The 17,420-nt window shown below is 45.1% G+C and overlaps 1 protein-coding gene across 4 annotated transcripts in view; it reads right to left on the bottom strand.

Annotated features, from left to right (window-relative positions):
• The window catches only part of NDFIP2 (Nedd4 family interacting protein 2), a 64,604-nt gene extending 48,638 nt beyond the window's left edge, over window positions 1-15,966 (bottom strand). For all 4 annotated transcript variants that reach the window (XM_090023783.1, XM_090023767.1, XM_090023756.1 and 1 more), the window contains exon 1: window positions 15,804-15,966. In XM_090023783.1, coding sequence (XP_089879909.1) covers window positions 15,804-15,839 — 36 coding nt within the window. In that variant the 5' untranslated portion in view covers window positions 15,840-15,966. The remainder of the gene's footprint in view (window positions 1-15,803) is intronic.
• Window positions 15,967-17,420: the final 1,454 nt, after the last annotated feature.

Genomic DNA, 17,420 nt, shown 5'->3' on the forward strand with positions numbered 1-17,420 from the left:
ATTTCCACAATCACACTGTAACCTTTCTTACAAATCTGGCAATGCTCATCAACAGACTGCCTTTTTTTTTTTTTTTTTTTTTTTTTTTTTACTTTTTAAATTGCATTCTGTGTGAAAATTTGCTTCCACCTCCACAACTCCCCACAGCTACTAAGGGAGAAAGGTAATCACAGAACATGAAATCAATTTGTTTTCAAGCTCACAAGGGCCTAACACACCACATCAAATATTCTGAAATCAGTCTCCAAAGATTCACTTACATCTTTTTTGTTCCACTTTTCTTCACTGATGTTCTCAAACTTAAATAATGTTGGAACAGAGACTCTTTTCCTAAATCCAATCTTAACTGGGTCATATCCAGAACATACATTAATACTGCACTTCTAATTTAAAATACTTGTGCTTGCATAAGTGCTTACTTAAATGCCTCATTTAATAAGTTTTCAGTAGTGCCTAGGTACATCAGAAAACAGGCAGGAGACCTAAATCCTTTTAACTATAGGCACAGTTGTAACTGGACACTTGCTTATGGTTGCCCACCAGGGTACTCAAGCCAGCATCAGTGGCTGCACTGATGGCAATTATACAGAACAGCAGTTGCTGTGCTGCTATCCCACATCCAAAGAAGTCATGCCCCCTGCCCCTTTGTTACACTACTGACACCAAGTCGAAGGGTTCAAATTTACCAGTATTTTATGACCAGGGATCCTGGTTTTTTCCAATATATAAAATTCCCCAATTTTTAGTTAAGAAGATCAACAAAAAAACCCAAATCCATGATATATCACGGAAAAAAGTAAATTTGGGGTTAATTTTTTTTTAACCGAAAATTGGGGAATTATATATACTGTATCAGAGAAAGCCAGGATCCCTGTTTATGACAGATCCAGAACAGAACCACTCCAATCTAAATCCTGCGCTCTAATCAAAAGTACCACCATTTTCCTCAAAATTATCATTAAATAGCATGTATGTGTGTATGTACACATACACAAACACACACTCACTCATACTAATGGTGTATTTTTAAATTGTTTTCTTTTCATTAGAGAGGCTCTGGAATGAATCATCATGAAAAAAATCCTTTTATTCAAAATTATTTAGTGTAAGGTCTAACAGGCCTCTTGCCAATTTGGGTCTCTTAGATGTTCCATTAAAAAGCCTCCAAAACAAATAATGCTGAAGAGTATGAACACTCCAGTGACACTGGGTAGAATAAAATATCTTTTAGAAATGATACCATCGAAGTCTTGGCAGAGTCTGCTCCGAAGACATTCATACATATAATATTTTATGAGAAATAAATCTTTTTAGATGATAAGCTTTCCAACGTATTTTAGGAGACAGTCATCAGGATATTTCACCCACTTCTACAAAACAAAAATTAATTAAAAAAAATGTATTGTTTTAATCACCAGTGTTCTCTCCACAGGAGATCCCACCATCTAATAGCTTTACAGCTAGATGCACTTGTTCTGCTTTCTTTCCCAAGGATTCTGAAAATCTCAACTAGGTTTCAGATTTCGACCCTCCTTTCAAACTCCGATTTCTCTTGCTACGGTAATCCAGCACAAATAAACTCTTAGCTTTCATGGTTTCAACTGACTGGCACAAAGTTATAATTTAGTTTTATTAACTACCTGATGCACTTTCCTCCATCTAGTATTTGGCCACCTTCTGAGACCAAAGACTAGATTCTATTCTACCATGTAAGTGGACTTAGCATGAGTTTATTCCACCCTGAGAAAACATTTCTCGTATTTACCCAAATACAAGGACAGGTTTCCTCCCCACCACCCTACGAGAAAGGAGGAGAGGGGAGCCTTGTTCTGGATTCAAGTATGGCCAGTTGCAGACAGTGGCTCACCCCCAGCTTTAGCCCTGGGCCCCAAGCTGAAGCCAGAGCCAAGCTGCCATCTGCCTCAGGCTGGAAGAGCTTGTTTGGCAGAGTAGGGAGCATGTAGTTGGGGGAATATGGGGAAGACTCTGGAAGCTGGGAGGTGGGAACCTGCAGCCTGACCCCCAGCCTCTCTCCCCCTTGACCTTCTGCTTTGGCTCTGGTCCCTCCAGCCCTAACTTGGCCAAGCTGGAAGCTGCCACCACTTCCCCCTGGCCAAGCATGGCTGGGGCAGGGCTGAGCTAGGGCTGTGCTACTGCTGAATGCCTAGGAGACAGAGCAGAGCTACAGAGGGGAGCAGAGGGTGGGGGTGGCAGGAGCCAGGCAGGGTGGGGGCCATGCTACTGCTGATTATCCTGGAGCTTCAGAGCTTAAGCAGAAAGTTAAGGGGGGTGGGGGGAGCAGAGAGGAAGGGCACAGACACAGAAGAGCAGAGGGTGGGGAAGGCAGGGAGTGGGAGGGCTGGCACAGGACTGAGTGCAGTGGGTGGTAGCCAGGGGACATGCAGGAAGAGGCCTGGGCACAGAGAGGCAGGTGGCAGGGTGGGAGCAGGCACAGGGGACAAAAGGCAGGGGTCTGACCCCTCACCACTGCTGCCTTCCCTGTCACTGCAGTAGGGAGAAACAAATTTTAGATGACTTTCCATTAATTGTATACATTTTTCCAGGAATAGACTATAGTTTCCATATATGGAATGTAATTATTGGGGGTTGGGGGGGAGTCTTAAAAATCAAAATCATCTTGGATTTGGATAAAATACTGTAAATGAAAAACATAAGTTGTCTTCTTCCATCTTCCAGTTTCTTTGTGAGTCAAAACTTAAGGGTAGAGTAACATGACAGCAGCAGAAGTATTAATGTAGGAGTGCTCAGCTCCTAGTCCATGGGTCAGATCTGGTCTATAGTACTGTGCTACCTGGCCTATAGGGCTCTCTATAGGTCTGGACATTTGGCCACAGAGAAGCAATAGTACCCGTCTCCTTCTGTCAAATACACCTGTTAGGAGCCCCAGGCCCTGTGTACCCTCAGCAAGTCTGCAGATGACACCAAGCTGGGGAGGGGGAAGAGAGTAGTGGATATGCTGGAGGCTAGGGATAGGATTCAGAGATACCTCAACACATTGAAGGATTGGAACAACAGAAATCTCATGAGGTTCAATAAGGACAAGTGCAAAGTCCTGTGCTTAGGACAGAATAATCCCATGCACAAGTACAGGCTGGGGACCAAATGGCTAAGCAGCAGCTCTGCGTAAAAGCATCTGGGGATTACAGTGGGCAATAAGCTGAATATGACTCAACAGAGTGTGCTGATTGCCAAGATGGCTAATGGCATACTGGGCTGCATTAGTAGGAGTGTTGCCAGCAGATCAAGGAAAGTGATTATTCCCTGCTATTTGGTACTGGTGAGGACACATATGGAGTACTATGTCCAGTTTTGTACCCTCTCCCTCCCTCAGAAAGGACATAGACAAATTGGAAAAAGCCCAGTGGGGGGCAAACATGGTTAGGACCCTAGGGTACATGACTTCAGGAAAAGACTGAGGGAACTGGACTTATTCAGTCTGAAGAAGAGAAGTAGGGAATTTAATAGCAGCCTTCAACTACCTGAAGACTGATTGCAAAGAGGATGGAGCTAGACTGTTCTCAGTGGTGGCAGAACAAGGAGCAAGGGTCTCAAGTTGCAGCAAGGGAAGTCTAGGGAACGCTCTCATAAAGAGGGTGAGAGAGGGCAGCACTGGCCCCCATACCTGTGGACTATCCCCATGTCACTTAACTGACCTGCAGGGCCAAAAGGTCCCTGCATTAATAAAACTGGAATAGAGTGGAACAGGATCACACTTAGGTGCCCATGTCTAGTTTGATATCCAACACTGTTCCCCCCAACAACAATTCCTATATCCCTGTACTTGTTCTGTGACTAAAAGGAAGGATTCATTTTCCAGAAATGTTGATCTGAAATCTTTCCACAGTACTAATTTCCTTACTAAAATACTAAGCAACACAGAAGACAGTTCAACAGAAAGACCACTATCTTTTACTGCTTTGTGTACATGCATGTAATCATTTCTCCTAATACGACAGAATATGAAAATCATACTAAAACTCAGGATACACACTCAACTTTGGTTCTGGGAGTACAATTTCTGCCTGTGAGTAGCAAATACAATATATCTCCCTATCATTCAACAAGTATGTGCTTTACATACATCTGGATCTTGTGTGCCTCTTCACTGACAGGTCTTTATTTGGATACTATTCTGCTGAAGGTTATCAGTAGTAGGCAAGTATTTGACTAGCAAATATTTTCACAAGCAGGAAAACAGACCAGAAGACTGTTCCTGTATTCCACAGCTCTGTAGAAATACTAAGTGCATCTCCTAAATAAGGATTAGGTACCATGGAAACCCAAAATCTCTAGAGGCAAATTTCAACTCAGTATAGTCCAAAGATACTTGTACTGAATGCGGTTGTTGAAAGAAAAAAAGAAGGAAAAAAAGAGACAGACAACACACACACATGTTGCAACAGAAGTCATTGCTGCCAAAATAACAACTTTCTTTAAAATTAACGTTTCAAAATATTTACTTTCTGGATAATGTTAACGGATGTTATGAAATAGGGAGCATAGATAAGGAATGCAAATCTACAAACCCAAAAAGGAGACATAGATTTCATAGACATTAGGGCTGGAAGGGACCTCGGGAGATCATCGAGACTCCATTGTCTTTTTTCATTTTTGTAAGTGGGAGGAAGAGGAAAGTCAAAATTTGTGCTACTCTTATTTAGAGAACGTTTAAAAATGAACTGTCAAAGATGTAAGAACAAATTTCATATACATATGCCTTCTCCACAGCTTGCTCTGATACGTATTCCTTTCCCTCTTTATGCTGATACCAAGCTTGATCAGCTGATTTATACTTTATACAACTATAGCCATTGCACTGCAAGATTTTAAAAATTGGCTGCTCTGAAAATTAGATCCCTAGACTGAAGGAAAGAGACAAATATTTAGGGCCAGATCCTATTTCACCTATACATGCTTAATTAGCTTTTATCCAGTGGTATAACTGTAGGTTTTGGTACTTCATGCCAAGTTTGGTATTCTGCACAGCCATGTTTTTGCACACTTCCCAACTAAGTGTACTCAGTAGGGCTGCACTCTGCCCTAGCAAGGCCAAGAGGGGCGCAGGGAAGAAAAAGAGGGTTAACAGAATCAACTAGGCACATGCATGCCAGGTAAACCCCTGAACTTCAGTCCCAAAAAGAACATGACTAGTGGGTGTGAGATGTTAGAGAAGGAAGGTGGTAACCCTTGCACTTTTACCCTAATAGCTTAATGAGTAGGGTACCAGCCAAGGGAGCAGGAACCCCTCCAATACTCCCAAGGAGGTCTGAATCCATGACTCCCACTTCCCAGTAAAGCACGCTAACCAACAGGCCACAGACTAGATACTGTCCAGAGAACCTGAGACCCCTTCCTATTGAAGCTGACCATCTAGACAAACAAGAGAGGAAAATATAAGGTCAGGACGCAGAACAAGTGAGAGGGAGGGATGCTTGGTAAGATGGTTGCTACCCTAGAAGGGAAGAGGTCCTAGGGGTCCTCTATTCTAGCCCAGGCCTCTTCTCCCAATTTGGCAGATACTATCGCAGTACTGTTTATTCAATGAATATTAAATCCAAGGGGAAGATTCAAGAGCAGTTTTATAATTTACAGATGTATCTTTTAAACTCTTCTGGTTAATAACCTCACTTAATCTCCAGGCCAAATGAAACCCACGAGGCACCAGATGGATAGCCCCGTACTAGAGGAAACGTTAAAGAGAAGGAGCATTCCCGAAGCCGTCTTAATTTTATGAAGCTACTGTTCCAAAGACAAGAAAGAAACTGAATTGATTTCCATCACTGAATTTTCTGTCTTCTTGATTAACTTGTATCTCTTAGGCTCAGCATTTATTTGTGATATGCTGTAGCTTCTAGCTAGCTTGTATGACTTGAGGCAAGTGCTACCTTTCCTAGGGTCACAAAACTGCATGCAGAAGTGAGTCTATTATGATTATACATTTCCTTAAAACAAATCCAGAATTATTCTGGAAGCCAGAGAAATGTTTGGTAAACTTATACAAGTACTGATATGTAATTGTGTAAAACAGGTCCTACAGGAAAGTTTAAGGGAGCTTGAACACTTCCCTAATTCCAGGAAACAGCTGGTATGGAGGAAAGGCATGAATGCATATACAATGCTTATTTTTTTAATGTCTGTTTTCTTCCAAATGCCTTTAATGGACAAAGGAAAAATAATGCTTGCTTTAAGGAGACTGTTCAGGCACTACTTACTATATTCCTTTTCTCACAAAAAGAACAGATTTCCAGGTTCCAGGTGTACACGAGATCTGCTGTGGTAATCACAACTAACATCAAAGGGACTGAAACACAGGGACCAGTTTAAAAGTGGAATCATGAGAATCTGCCATTTCGAAAAGATGATGGCTAGAGGCCTGAAACTTCAAAGGAATGTACTTAGAGACCAGAAGATCTGAAGTGCAGTAGCCTAGTGCAGTGGTTCTCAGTCTTTTTCCTGCTAGGACCCAACTGCGAAGATCCATGGGCCATGACGGTGTCCCTCACTCTCAACTCACAGCCCCCAACTCCAGCCCTGCCAGAGGGGACCCCAGCTGCTCCCATCCCACTTGGGCCAGAGCATAGTGGCTGTAGAGGCTCCAGCTTATGCGGACAGCAGCAGACCAAGTGGAGGAAAGGAGGCAAGCAGGTTAGTCGTGGTCCTTCCCACCCCACAAGCAGCATCTCTCAGCCGCCCTGCCCCTGCAAGGATGGCCCCTAGCCCTGGTGCCGCCAGCCTGACCGCAGATCTCTCCCACCCCCTTCCCCTGCTGGAAAGGGTAGGGACCTTCCCACCACCCCTCTGCCCTGCCCTGCCCAGCTCACAACCCTTTGAAATATTCTTGTAATCCACTTTCAGGTTGCAGCACTAGTCTAGTGGCTGTGATAAAGTAATTGCAGGAATTAAATGTGATTAATTTCAGCCTTGATGACGCAATCAATGGCAGTACATGAATTTTAAAATATATATATCTGACACAGTATAATTAGATCATTCGCAACAGTTCAAATACAAATTGATAAAAAATATTCAACATTCAATTATATTTTCATTTAGCAAAGAATAGACACAGAGAAGACAATAAGAGACCTTTAAGATAGTTATCAATTTCTCAGTATAAAAATTAACTACACTTCGTTTTCTGGTAAGCAGATGTCAAGATAGGTTGAGAACAATGCACCAGAGAAACTACATCTGCAGGAATTACAAGATTTTGCATTGGATCTTTTCCAGAAAACTAAAAAGTACTTTCTTCTGCATTAACTGCAACTGAATCATACTGACTTTTTCTTTGATCTTACTTTATGGACATTTTTCAATGACAGAAACACCTCTTTCTTTATAAATACTTGGTAGCGTAGACAGACTGCTTTCCAACTCCTACACAAACAGGAAACTTTAAAGGTCTTCCTCTTTTACACAGTCTAATGTTCTACAGTTTGAAATGAATCAAAAAGGCAGATTTCAACCGTGGTAACAGGGTGGCAGAAAAAAAGTCATCGACTTTATGACTCAAGGTCTGGGATTCTTTTAGAAGAGAAATACTGTTCTGACAAATTCCTTAAGATACCAACATACTAACGCTTCACTGCCCTGAATTCCAGAGTACGATAATAGCTTCTAAACACTTACACTAACTGGACAGTTCTCCTCAGTAGCACATATTTCTCTTTTCCTGATAGACATTGCTTCTTGGTACCTTCATGAAAGTAAAATACTACCAACTTCTGGAAGTGAGCGTGAGAAACAGACACAGAAGCAGACTACTCTGTTAGACACAAAAGCAAAAGCTGTGGTATATAATTATAATCAGCCTTACCAAAAGGGTTACAAAATTACTCATTTGCTCATTACCATAGCTAAAAACCCAGCGCAGAGTACCCAGCTTCAACTGGAGGGGTGGGGAATGTTCACACCCATCCTACCAGTCCAGGCAATGTCCTGAAAAATACAGGTTTAAAATCTCCCTCTTTGGTCGAGGAGGAAATTCAACCAGGTTTCTTACTTGCCTAAGAAATGTTCCAAATACTACAGACAACATATGACAGGTGAATACTACCACCAACTACTATCTCCTCCTCCAGTCATTCTTTATAAGAAGTCAGTGAACCAGTGACTCATTTCCAAAGTGGTTCATTTTAATGCCTAAGTACAGAAGGGGATTGCAGGCTCTGCATCCTAATTTCAAGAGCTACAGCTAATCACACAGAAAATCAAGATAGCAGGCCTCTCTCAAGCATTTCCTATTATTACCTAATTTAAACACCCCTTCCACCCAAGATGCTGGCCATGTTGAATCCCATTCCCCATGTAGTTGTTTAGATGCATCTTAAGTGCCTAACTTGCAGCTATGAATCTAACTCCAGACCAAGCATGTGAAATTAAAGCAGAGTCAATATGCCCAAGGCCCAGATCAACAAACAGGCTTAGGCACTTTAAAATCCTTTTTAGAGCCTAATTTTAGACACTCTTGGCCTATACATTATCTTTGCATCTGAAAGACTGTTACCAACACTTTGTATTTACATGGTGCTTTTTAATCTGAAAATTTGAGAATATTACAACAGAAAATATTTCACACAATAGATCCAAGCATATCAGTCTAACTTTTTCTTGACACCAGTATGATCTAGTGGGAGGAGCTTAGCTCTCCCACACCAAAAATCTAAATTCTTATGTTTGTACTAAAAGCTCCCTTGCAACCTTAAGCCCCATCTTTGCTCTTCATTTACCTATGAATCTGCAGAATTGAAAAGAGTTCTTAAAGGCATGAGGCCTATTAAGTGGAAGCTGTGACATGTACAGTTCAAATCAGTCTCTTGGTTCTTTTATGCTGCTGCTATTCTCCCTTGACTTTTTTGTGGATAGTATAGTTGCAATAAAAGCCTTTCCCACAGCATCTGCATCTCAGTACTCCAAAGAAATAAGGAAATAACAGAAGAATGTAAGTCTCATTTTCAGTACTGCCTTTTTCATCCAGCAGACACGTATAGCTCAGCCCATGAACTTCTCTAAATTGTTTCTACATTAGCAACTGCAGAAAGACTGCTGGAATACTTAAAACACAGTGTTACAAAAATCCAAGACATACAAACAAAGTACTTTTAAAAACCTCTTCTAAAAACTGCCTCCAAGGTACACCTGCAAGATTGGAAGCATCCTGTTTATCAAGTTCCTAGTCTCTACCATGTATTACTAAATAAAAAAAAAAACTATTAAGGAAAAAAGCTCCACAACATTGTTGTAAACAGGAAAAAAATTCTCACTACAACTGAGCATGCAAAACAGATGAACTAAATTTTAATTAGTTTAATAAACAAAAATAAAAATCTCCCAAATGACTGCTACAGGGCTGAGAACAATCCAGCTAAACTTCAGCCCTAAAAGCTCCTTATAGATCAGGGGTCGGCAATTATTTCAGCTGAAGGGCCACTTAACAAGTTTTGGTGAGATGTCAAGGGCCACAAGGGTAGCCCTGCCCCTTGCCAGGTGCCATGCCCCCCTGGTTGCCATCTTGGGGCCAGAAATCCCACCCCTTGCCCCTGGAAGTATTCCTTTTGAGACTGATTTGCCATCTTGGAAAACAGAAACAAAAGCAAATTATACACTAAAAATCAAACATTTGACAATAATATATTTTAATTTTATTTAAAATATATACATTTTTGTCCTATTTGTGTGTGTTTGAATTGCATATATAGAGGTGATTGCATAATAGCTCAAAATCAAGTCTTATTCTTGTATGTTGTGGGGTGTTTGGAGAGTGTGGTTATGGGGTTTGTGAGGGTCTGGGAGCATAATGCATAGATGTGTGTCTATGTGGGGTGTATGCATATGCATGGATGCGAGTGTGTGGGTATGGGGGGCTGTGAGGTATGCAGAGGAAAAGAATATGGGGTGTGCATGGGGAGGTGTGCATGTGTCTAGCAGTGTGTGGGCTCCCCCCCCCTGCCCAGAGACTCACAGGTGTGTGAGTGAGGGGGAGGGTGTGGGTAGGAGCGGTGTGGGATTGTGTGGGGGAGGGTTCGGGGTTGTGGTGGAGTGTGCATGGGACCCCCACACACATACCTTCCCACCCCCAAACCAGTCAGCAGCCGCCTCCACCCCATAAAAGCCCAGAGGCCATGCATCCTGCCACCGCCAACAGTGTGCAACCACTGCCCTGCCACATGCCTGCTCTGGACTCACCCCCATGGGAACACATCAGCTGGAACCCATGTGCACAGCTTCATCCCAGCCCATCCCACACCTACTCCACACCACCCACCCATGGCACTTCCTGCCGCCCCCTCGGCACACAGAGGGGCTGGGGCAGCTCTGTGGCTGGACTGCCACTCCAGGCAGCCCAGGAGGCAACGGCTCCTTCCCACTGGCCCCTGCTCTGCAGTACCAGTGGGGACCTGTGCTGCACAGCCCTGACACCCATGCCTGCTCCAGACTCACCCACGTAGACACAGCAGCAGTGGCATCCAGGCAGAAACTGTTGCTCAGCACGGGGTAAAAGCAGCCCCTTGCCACTGCCAGTCAACTTCCTGCTGCAGCTACCCAGAGCCCTGTTCAGTAATGCTAATGAGAGAGGTCTTCAAGCCAAGCAGGATCTGAATCTCTACCCCAAAAAACCAAAACACTTAACTCAGCTTCACTTCCTATATCATGAAGCAATTTTTAAAAGTTGCACACCCAGTACCTTTATTTTTTGGGGGGGAGGTTTCATTTGGGGGGGGGTTGGGGGTTTTTTTGTTTGTTTTTACAGGTCACCTTTAGGCTCAGTACTGTAACAAGAGATGTGTGGGGGGGGAAGGGAGGAGGGGGCGGCCTTCGACACTAAGTTATCTTTTGAGTAATTTTACTGTGTAGGCTGACTTTCATGTGCGTCTGACTGTATACTTGGTGAGAACCAATACCAATGAACTGACTTTGGTGAATTTTAATACTTCTTCATATACAAATTTAAGGAGTTTCAAAATGCACCCTGGCCATAATAGATGCATGTTTTATAAACCCGAAACAATAAAGCCACATAATACACTGTGTTAATAGGAAAATGGGCAATTATACAGAGTGGAAAAGGAGACAGAATATTAAATGTGCAGGTGTCTCAAATAACCACTTCTCAGAATAACAGTATGTAACTAAATGAATAAGAAATGCATTTTTTTATGGTACCATTTATTTCATTTTCAAATAGAGCATCAAAACTAGTTGGAGTTTTTTTTGTTTTTGTTTTTAAACTAAACACCATCCTTATACAGTAATAAAGAGGTGAAAGTACATGCAACTTACATAAAAGTAAGGCTGCTATTCTGCAATAAATTTCCTCCAGAAAGATGAAAGTGCTTTACAAACCTACACACAGCAATATATGTGTACACTACCAAGAAGAAATGCTGCAATCATTGCTAGCTTTAGGACTATTGCAAACTGTCAAGCACCCTGTACTTCAATGAGTCTCACATGACATACACAACCTACCAACTGAAAAATCATCCCAATTCCCCAGGTAGTCCTATCTGATGCCAGAGACAGCAAAACTGCACTGCCAGTTGAATACCCCTAAATGGGATTTATCCATTGAACAGCTGTGCCTCGAGGTCTCCCTCCTAGTTTCCCATTATCCATGGTGCAAGTGGGAAAGGATCAAGAACGCTTGAGCCTCACACCTGGATGAAGGGTATTCCTGAGCAGGGAGGAGATGATTGGTGGCATAAATGTGGGCACATAAACATGAGTGAATGTGCACAAATTGAGATGAGACAAACTGAATGTTGCTTACGTTACTTTACAGTAACCTGGCTCTGGCTCTTGTAACAACTGTTCATAATGAAAAGCAACACAGTTTACCCAAAGAAAATTGAGAGCCTTATTCAAGTACTACCGATAACATTTTTAAACCCCAACTAGCTTATCACTTAAATCTGTTGCCTTTCAATACCATTTAAATGCCTAGGTCACTTGGGTGATTTTGAAAATGTTATCTATAATTCAACATTCACGTGGAAAGCTGAATTCCTTGGGGGAGGTTGGGCGGGGGGGAGGGGGGACTCGATCATGAAAGCAACTCTGAACATTACAAATATACACAGAAATGGGCAAACAATTCAATATTAAAAAAAACCTCTCTTTCATTTTTTACTCTAATAAGAATAGATAAAATGTCCTCCAAGTCATAATCTTCTGCAGATAAAACATGGAAGAACAAAGCATCCTTCAAATCACATTTTCTACAAACAAATATGGATTAAAATAAAACAGCAAAGAAATCAGCAAACAAATACAAGAAAGTGGGGGTGGGGAAAAAAAATCGCCTCTGAACAATTAACCTCTGCTGCTACAATTCCACTTGGCTTGATGTTCCACTTTCATTACCCACATGAACACGGCAGGAGAAAGGAGACAAAGGAGGGGAGGAAACAGGAACAAGCAATAGTGATCGTGCCTTAAAATTCTGAAACTCGCTGTGGGCATGTTAACCAATAGGAATGTGGTATATACATGACAGAAAATACAACAATGAAGAATAAGAAAGGAGCAGCGATTGGTTAACTTACTTCTGACATCACATCCTTGCAGGGAAGGATGACAAAAACCCTACCCAACAATTACATGTTCCCCTGCCCTGAGAAGGGGGGGATTGAAAAGGCGGAAGGGAAAAATAAGTCTCTCATGCCTTGGGATGGATATAGTTATGTAACTCTGTGGTCCACACCTGGTTCTTGGTTTACAAAGGTTTGTTTCACTGCTGCTCTTTGTATTTTTCTGTGGCATTCTTTTTGACTAAGAAGCATTTCATTTTGTATTTGCAACTTGCAAAAGAATGCCTTCCTTTGTCATTCAAAGACAAATTGAGTCAAAGTTTTATTAAGAACAGATTGTTAAATTAGATCATGAATGTTCATTGATACAAGAACTGGGATTTAGAAAAATAATGGCTGTCACTTTAACTTAAAATTTCATTCAATTTAACATGTATTTTTTAGCCAGGTAGTGGAGCCAACTCCTCCCAGCTCATGTACTATTATTCATGTAACAAGTAGCTGCAGAAAACTCATATTCTTAACTTAATGTCTTGCAAACAGTAGCAGTAAGCAGAAGATCAGATAGATGTTAAGTGTAAAGGTTTAAGGCACAGAAGAATGAGGAGTAAAGAACATCTTCAAGTTTAAAAATAGACCTATTAGCACCTGACTCTGATGCTTTTGGTTCTTTCATCCCTTCCACCCATTACAGAACTACCCAACTGTGTGAGAATCCAATTAGCAAAGTGAGTATTGATAAACATGATTAAAAATGACAAATGATTATCACTGTTCTTTATCGTACTACAATAGCTCTACTCAACAAGCTGTTTTTGGTTTATGCTGCAGATTAAACATAATACCGCCATTGTAACTGACGACAAGTTCCATAGAAACTGTTACAGCCTATTTGAATGCAGAACATCCAGAAGCTAGCTGTGAAAATACACACACATACAACCCAAAATACAGTTACTTGATTATGGTCTTTTTTAAGTTGTTTACACAGTGAGATATCTGGATTAACTTTTTTTTATTATTTCAGTCTCATTCTTATAATATCTCCATGCCAAAGGGACACCCATTCAAAAGTCTGAACACGATAACCATATCTGAAAACTTAAAACCTATAGGAAATACAAAGCAAACCCCTGACCAAAGCAGCAGTAGTCCTTTCTTGCCTTCTACCATAAGCGATTTTGCCATATAAAACTCATGTAGTTACCATCATATTTACCCCCATCCTCCCCATGATCTGCTTGGACATGCACAGAAGGTTGTTTCAGACCCTGGAGGGGAGTTGGGAGGATAATTCAAGGAAGGGGTCTTATGGAAAAGGTCCTGCCACTGATTCCCCTCTCCCTTTTACAATACGGAGATAAATTTCAGGAGATTCTGCTGATTCCAAATGGGGTGCCAAGAGCTGGAGAGGCATTTTGCGGTGCAAGCAGGTCTAAGCAGGGTAGGTCACATCAGCAAAAACACCATGAACTCCACACAAGAACAAGACACAAACAGAAAACACTGTGGAAAACCGGTAATGTGCTGCTGCCAAGAAGCACTCCTGTAGCAAGTAGTCTACCACACCTGAGGCCACTGTAAAGTTTTGGACAGCTTTAATGCACAGGTGTAGAACATTCTGCAGTAATCTAATCTCAAGGTGACAAAGGTAAAGATCCTAGTAGCAAGGTCCAAAGAGAACAGCCACAGGCAGTTGACAATAAGGCACGGTTGCAATACGCTCCGTCCAAGCCTCCAGCACTGCCCAACACACAGCAGGCACGTACCCACCACCAGAGGGGGATGCAACATGGCCCTCAGGGCTGACTCTTAATGAGTAATAACCTCACAGAAGTCTAGACACAGATCTGTATGCTCTGGCTGCACCACCCAAGCGCAGTCAGGAAGCGTTAGATGCAGGAGGAAACTCAAGGGAAACTGGCTGGGTGCGTTTTAATATCAGAGACAGAAGCATCCTGCCCTTCCCTCGCAGCCTGACACATTGCGTTGCCATTCCCTCCAGAAGAATCCATGTCCCCACACCTGGAAAGAGACTGCTTACAACCTTCACTGCACCTGCTTCCTTCTTGGGCCTCATGAAGGGCATATGAAGTATTCCAACAATACTTGTAGCCTAACCCCAACACTCACAGAAACCATGACACTTGTGCCCTGGCCCTGCCAGGCAGGGCTGCCTCCTAACCCTGGCACCCCCAGACACTTGTGGCTCAGCTCTGCCAGGCAGGGGTGCCCACCAACCCTAGCACCCACAGAAACATCAGGAGGTATTACTTCACGGTTAGGGCTGCCAGGCTCTGGAATGGGCTCCCAAGGGAGGTGGGTGCTCTCTCCTACCTTGGTGGTCTTCAAGAGAAGGCTAGACAGATACCTGGCTGGGGTGTTAGGACCCTGCCATTTGTTCCTGCCCCGCAGGGCAGAGGGTCAGACCTGATGATCTGTTTGGGTCCCTTCCGACTCTAAGCACTATGATATTATGAAACCACAATGCTTGTGGTGGGCCAGGCAGGGGTGCCCCCTCAACCCTGACAACCACAGAAACCACAACACTTGTGTCCCTCCCCCTCACCAGACAGGGGTGCCTCCTAACCCTGGCACCCACATACACTTGGGGCCCAGTCCCACTAGGCAGGGGCATATCGCAATCTTGATGCCCACAGAAACCACAACACTCATGACCCAGCCTCGACAGGCGGGGGTTGCCTCCTAACTCTGGTGCCCACAGATGCTTGTGAGCCAGCTCTGCCGGGCAGGGGCACCCCTAACACCGACACCCAGAGAAACCACAACGTTCACGGTCCAGCCTCACCAGACAGGGTGCCCCCACCCCTAGCACCCACAGAAACCACGTCACTCATAGCCCAGCCGCGCCAGGCAAGGGTGCCCCCACACAGAAACCCTCACCCTCAGACGCCACTCCACGTTCCTGCCCCCGCTGTAGAGATGCCAAGGCCGGGACGTGGAAGCAGGAGCAGGCAGCGCTCGCCTGCCACCCCGAGGAGCCGGGCTAGGAGTGGGGGGCCGCCCCGCGAGCAGGAGGAGCCCCCACGGGCGCGGGACTGCGGGGGCGGGGGGAGATTACGGTGCAAACAAAGCCTCGCCCAGCCCGGCCGCAGGGGAAGAAGGAGACACGGGAAACTCCCCTCCCCACCCGGCTTGTCCTTGTCCTTCCCCAGCCCAGAGGGGCCGCACCCCAGGATCAGCCCCCAGCGCGAGGGCGGAGGCGGGAGCGGCCCCGGGCCGGGCACTCACCACTTGGTAGCGGCTGGCGGGCTGGTGATGGTCCATCTCGGCGGCCCGGCTGCTCCGACGCCGCCGCTCTCCCCAGCCTCCACCCGCCCCGCCCCGCCCCGCGCGGCTCGGCAAGCTCCGCCTCGCCGCCTGCGCCCGCTTGAGTCACCCCCGGCGCCGCCTCAGCGCCTGCGGGAGGGCCTCAGTTCCGCCCGGGTAGGCCTGGCTCTGCCCCCCGGCCCCTGCCCCCGGCTCGACACGCTCTGAGCAGCTGCCGGTGCTCTTCAGAGGGAAGCCCGCCGCAGCAACGCCCCGAGGTGTCCTGAGGGGTGAGCGCAGAAGGGTAGGCTCCGTGAGGGAGACACCTGCTCAGCTTGGCAGGTCGCCAGGGTTTGGGCCTCAAGACATGCCCCATGGGATCGGAGACGCCCCTTCCTGACTTTGGGGGTTGAGTGGAACCCAGTTTCAATATGACCTGATATGCTCGATCATGCAAAGGGGGTTGGCAGCGAGGGAGATACCTGGTTATCTCAGTAGATCTCCAATGGTTTGGCTTCAAGACATGCTTCTTTGGATTTGAGATGCCCCTTCCTAACTTTGGCAGGTTGAGTGGCACCCAGTTTCAATAACAAATTATATCATACTATATGATGTCAGATGATATGATATGATATATCATGCAGAGGGGTTGGGCAGTGGGGGACATACCTGCTTATTTCAGCTGTTCTCACGTTTCTTGGCCTGGAGGCACACCTCTAGACCCCAGGCACCCTCCGTAACTGAGAGTCATAGAAAAAAATCCTAGAAAATGAGGGTTGGAAGGGACCTCAGGAGGTCATTCTAGTCCAACCCCCCCCCGCTCAAATCAGGACCATCGCCAACCATAGCAATGCACTGGGGTAACCATGCACCCCCTGAGAGCGCTGGTGCACCCCATTAGGCCGCACTCCCTGTTTAGGCGATGGGCAGGAGGGTGAGCAGGAGCACCAGTGCCCCTGCCACAAGTGCCAACCAGGGAGCAGGGCTGCTGGCAAAAGCAGCCATGCTGCTTCGAAAGTGGCATGGCCACTGTATGGTGAGTGAAATCGAACGTTGGGGGGACCCAGTCAGCCACACCCAGTCATTGCGATCGGCCATGGGGACCTCTCCCCCCCCCCCCCCCCCCCCCCCCCCCCCCCCCCCCCCCCCCAGTCGGTGACTGGTGTCTCAAGATGCACCAGTCGCCCATAATCCCCAAGTAGCTCATCCCAGCCAAAGCCTTGTCTAGCTAGGTCTTAACAATCTCCAGGGATGGAGATTCCACCACCTCAACTTGTCCCTACCTGGTTCATCTGCTCTCCACACTGCCCAGCCTCTCTGCCAGGAAGCAAGAGGTTCTCTGCACAGTTGTTTCTGCGGTGGGGTACCTCTCCGTTCACATAAGTGATGGGGTACCTCGAGGCCAGTGAGCCGTGCCTCAAGGCCTAAAAGGTTGAGAACCACTGAGATAAGCACAGGCTTAGACTGGTCCTTTCCTGGCCCACTCCCCATCCCCACTGCCCGAAGACTCTAGATACCTTACCACACTTTTTTCTAAATTAGGTGCCACTCAGTCCATAAAAGTTATGGAGGGTGCCTCAGGTCTAACAAGGCATGCCT

This window comes from Crocodylus siamensis, chromosome 1 (assembly GCF_052110815.1).
Source record: "Crocodylus siamensis isolate JL-2025a chromosome 1, ASM5211081v1, whole genome shotgun sequence".
Classification (NCBI taxonomy): domain Eukaryota; kingdom Metazoa; phylum Chordata; order Crocodylia; family Crocodylidae; genus Crocodylus; species Crocodylus siamensis.